General features: G+C 33.7%; 1 protein-coding gene across 1 annotated transcript in view; it reads left to right on the forward strand.

Annotated features, from left to right (window-relative positions):
• myd (stromal cell derived factor mayday) overlaps positions 1-4,279 on the forward strand; it is a 12,344-nt gene extending 8,065 nt beyond the window's left edge. The window contains exons 6-8 of the mRNA XM_086539104.1: positions 3,409-3,558; positions 3,692-3,855; positions 4,077-4,279. Of these exons, the coding sequence (XP_086395230.1) occupies positions 3,409-3,558; positions 3,692-3,855; positions 4,077-4,253 (491 nt within the window). The 3' untranslated portion in view covers positions 4,254-4,279. The remainder of the gene's footprint in view (positions 1-3,408; positions 3,559-3,691; positions 3,856-4,076) is intronic.
• Positions 4,280-5,000: the final 721 nt, after the last annotated feature.

The raw sequence follows: 5,000 nt of genomic DNA on the forward strand, positions 1-5,000 counted from the left end.
ATATGAATGAACTTGAACATAATTTCTAAATATAAATAGTAAGACAGGTACTTGGGTGTGCATTCATGTGGTAGGTAAGTTTTGGTGTAACACATACAACTATTTAATGATTGCATATGCTTTTGATGGTGATGATGGTGTTACAGGTGTTTTTGTGTGATTGAATCACTTTTGTGCTGCATTTTTCCTTTATTTATGATACCTATTACACCAAATGATAATTTGAACCACCTAGGTAATATATCATATATAGACCCATATTTCATCTAAAAGTCTAGAAAATAACATAATAACATAATACATACATATACATATACATACACATACACATACACATATACATATACATATACATATACATAAACATATACATATACATATACATATACATATACATATACATAGACATAGACATACACATACACATACACATACACATACACATACACATACACATACACATACACATCTTAACTCGTTGCTGATGGGGGATAGATTTGCTAAGACAGGCTCTAGGATGGGTTTTATTTCTGAGCGAGGAAGCTTCAGCAACATACCTTGATTTTTCCCACTCCCTTTTAGTCACTCATTGTAGAGCTAGAGTCATTTTTGTGTTTTGTTTTTTGTGTGTTTTACTGTTTTTAGAGACTTATATCTGTCATATCACAGGCTCTATCAATTCTGCAGTTGACTAAAATTGTAGTTCAGGGTCCATATCAACTCATTTCTTTCTTTATACTCAGTGTGATAGAAAAATTGCTGTGTTAGGGGAGGGCAAAAAGCAACTTTATTTTTCGTATTTGTGTGCTGTCAGGAGCGAACACGAAACTTATAACCATCTAAAATGAAGATAACATGAAGAGGTAGGGAAGAGGAAGGAAACTTGTGCTTTTGACAGTGAGTACCACAATAAGGCATTCCTACTGGCACAGGGGCACATTTTAGGCATTGGTCATGGTGTGTCACCTTCCTCTTCTCGTTTTGCTTGCACATATTTCATCTGCGGTACTTTAGAGCAAGAGGTTGGCAACTTGCTATGTGCCATCGCTCTATAGAGATAGTGCTTGCTAGAGACAGTAGATGAGTGCTATTCAAGGCTCTCTCTCCTGCTTGTGCTAGAAGAAAATGGTGCCATCTAGGTATTGAATGTGAGTTGAAACCCATTTTGCTTAATATTACGGCAGTTATAATAATTATGACTGCAATTGTCAACATCACTCACTCATTACTTATATCACATTAAAATAACATAGTGATTCAAAATCCCCGAACGTCATGATGCCCATCGTCAGGCAAGAGCTCCTTCGTAATGTATGACGATAAAACAGGTCACCCGTCGTTAATGGGTTAACCCTCTCTTGACGGGTGGTACACCATTGGTACCGCGCATTCAAGGGCCCGCTCACAGGGTGCCGGCATACGGCGTCGATCATTTAATTGATTTAAGCCTATGCGTTTGAGAGCCCCGGCATTGCAACTTGCAAGGCTGGAATGCCCCCGGCATGAATGAGTTAAAGATGTTCAGCCTGATCATCTTAAGATGTGGACCATCTCAGAAGGATTGAGTTGATAGATCTTTACTAACCACTGCAGTTTAAAATATTTTATGCAGTAATTCTTAATTTCAAGGGTCTGCTTATAATTCTATTTTTATTAGAAGTAGGCATTAAACTCTGAGTTACAGACAATTGAATACAAGACTAGTCACATATAGTTATGATAAAGATAATTGTTATTATTTTACTGTCTCTGTAATTTTTATTTTTAAAATTGTTGCCGTTGTCAATTTCTTCCAGCCTATTAGTACTGTTCCCTTAGTTAAATGTTAAGCAGTGTATGTTTTTCATAGGCAAAATTCTCCATATGCTCATTGAACTCCCTTTTCATCATTATTTTTTAGACAAATATGGAGTGTATATTCAGTTTTTCACTTGTACAAATTAGTAGTGGTGACCCCAGAATTTTTTTTTTTACTGGGTTGGCCAGACGGAGCAAGTAAAAAGGTCTTTGCATGGCATAACTAAACCAAAGACCACAACTGTCAATTAGATTTCAAAAATGTTATTATGCTGTTGTTGTACATAGTTTAATTGAACACTATGTCAATATGAGAGAATTACATACTGATATTTAAATGGACCATTGAAATGAAAATTTTTGAGGGTTAGCTTTGCCAAAAGCGGGCAAATGACCATTACTTAATTATTTAACTTCTTTGCTGGAACTCAAGATGTTTTTCATTGCTTATTGTAAAGGACTGTATTGAATTGTATGTTTTTTTCTAGTATACATTTTTTTGGAAGAATCTTTAGTTTGTGTTATACTGTTTGAAATATCCTGGTGTTTCTCCATTTGGACCCAAAACGACAATGGGTTAAGGGTACTAACTTTAAAACTATTAGAATTTTTCATTAGTTTGATGTTGATAGCAGCTATACCCAGTCATCTTCACTAATATACTTGTGAGCTTGGTGATTATTGGCTGAATGAACATGTCAGGGTGATATCCTTGTATATCAAATAATCAGCATCAACAGTCTGTCAAATAATTATCATCACCAACCTTTGAGCCTGTCTGAAATCATGTCAAATTTCCAATCACATCTTTGTCTGGATAAGAAAGTACAGTTTGATAATTACCAACTATTATTTGGAACATGTGGCAACTTTTACCTTCTTCCGGGTGATCTGTAACTATAGATTTTCTTAAGGAATTATAATGTTCGTATGTACTTTCTTTACAGCTAACCTTATTTTGTTTATCATTTTCTCAATTTCACAATACAGTTTAACTTTCAACTTGATTTTGTCATTTTGAATCTCGGCAGACAAGTATTATTTTAGTACTTTACTTGGTTCTGTTGACTTCTGGTTCTCAAAATGCAATCCATCATACAGTGATTTTACTATCAGTTATGTACTTTTTATATTTCCTACCCAGCAACAATTGGAAAATGTGTATTTTCTTGCTCACTCCATAAGATATCTTGTATGCATCTTATATGTTTCATTGCCCTCAGGTATGGAAGCAGACTGGATGAAACACAATGAAAGTCATACACGCACACAAAATAAATATCAGTATTGGATACATCCAAATTAGAATAATTTGAGCCTAAATGATAATGTGTTAAAGTAGACAGGAACAATTTTTTTTTTTCTAACTTATGTGCACATGTAGGTATAAACTTTGCCATTCTTAAGGTGTTGATTCTTCATGCCCTTGCAAATGAGAAGATATTTACTCTAGCATTGGTGGTTTCAGACAGGCGCTAGGTGTTTGCCCTTACTCATTATGATATTATAGATGTAATCATGATATCCAACAAAATTTCTGTAGTTTTTTCACATGCATTAAAAAAAAAATATATATATATATATTAATGTATATGCTTTCATATATAACAGAAGCCATTATGAGAGATAAGGCATCGTGGTCTCAAGCTGCTAGAGACAACCCAGACCAGCTGACTATTGATGAGTTTTTGGCCTTCAGACACCCAGAATCCTCTCATGCAACAATACTCAATATCGTAGAGGAAACCATAGGAAGATTAGGTAAGATGTTTTTTTTTATATATATCTTTGGAGTATACAGTATGGAGATTATTTAGTGTATTTGATAGTCTTGTTATTTTAATTTACTTGCATATTATACATACTTGATATTGAATTGTTCTTGTCTTTTTAGATGTGGATGAAGATGGAAAACTTACAGAAGAAGAATTTTCTGACCCAACCATGAATGAAGTGCCTGATTATATGACTGTAGAAGAATTCAGGCTAGATCGTATTAATGAATTTAAAATTGCTGATTTGGATAAAAATGGCAAAGTTGAAAGAAAAGAACTGTTGGTAAGTTATTTTTTAGTGAAAAGAACTTTTGATTTGTAATGTTTGATATTACTTGTTTATCACAGGTCTAGGTGATATGTTTGTATATTCAAGATAATGATCATTGTACCTACTGTATATGGAGAACTTCCTTTTTTATGTTTATTTCAGCTCTTCCGTTTATAGTTGATTGCTTTGCTCTATTATTAATTCTATTAACTATCTACTCTTTTTTCCACCAGCACTACATTGACCCTCGCAATGTGCACCATGCAGAAAAGGAAGCAATGAACCTTCTAGCTGCAGCAGACAGTAACCAAGATGGGGTTCTTACTCTTGTTGAGGTGTTGGCTGAGAGAGAGATGTTCATGAAGAGCAAGATGGTGGATGCTGCAAAGAGCTTCCATGATGAATTTTGAGTGAAAGCTTTTGATCTCATGAACTTTGTGAAAGATGGAAATCAAAGAATGATTGTAGCTAATATTACTTAGCCTTAGATGATTCCTTCTTGTCACTGTTTGCTAGCTTTGTAAGTTTTTAGTATCTCTATTTTGTGTATGTATTAGAATTCCATAAGGGTTCTTGATCGTCATAATATTTATGATAGCATTCACATTTGCTGAATTGTAATAGTTGAGCTTTAGGTATATGTGTAGGAGTGTTTCTCAAAGGGAAAGCCTTATTTTAATTGTTGATGTATTTTTTGTTATTGAAACTAGCACAAACCTGATTATGACATTCCAACCTTTTTGTTAAATGTTTCAGTGATACTAAACATAGAAATTTGCTAGCAGTATTATTTCTAGGCAGTAAGATATTATGTAGTACAAGCAAATGACTCTTTATGATGCAAAAGAATTTTATGATGCAAAATGTATTCACCTCACAGCTCAAAAAAAATAGTATTTTTAATACATTTTACAATACCTAGCACTAAATGTACCATATTGATTGTATTGTATTAATGTATCAGGTGAACAATGTTGGTGATGAATGAGGAAAAGGATTAGATAAAATTTAGTCACAAAGATTTATTTTGTTTAGTTGATATATGCATGGGGTTGTGGCAGATAAGGATAGCATCAGAAGAAATAATGACCCTTTTATTTTTTCTTTCTTTCTCAATTAATCATCAGATCTTGATCCTGTTGATTGTCACTGGCATT

Source organism: Penaeus japonicus, unplaced genomic scaffold (assembly GCF_977035675.1).
Source record: "Penaeus japonicus unplaced genomic scaffold, GWHDUDI00000001_assembly GWHDUDI00000008, whole genome shotgun sequence".
NCBI lineage: Eukaryota > Metazoa > Arthropoda > Malacostraca > Decapoda > Penaeidae > Penaeus > Penaeus japonicus.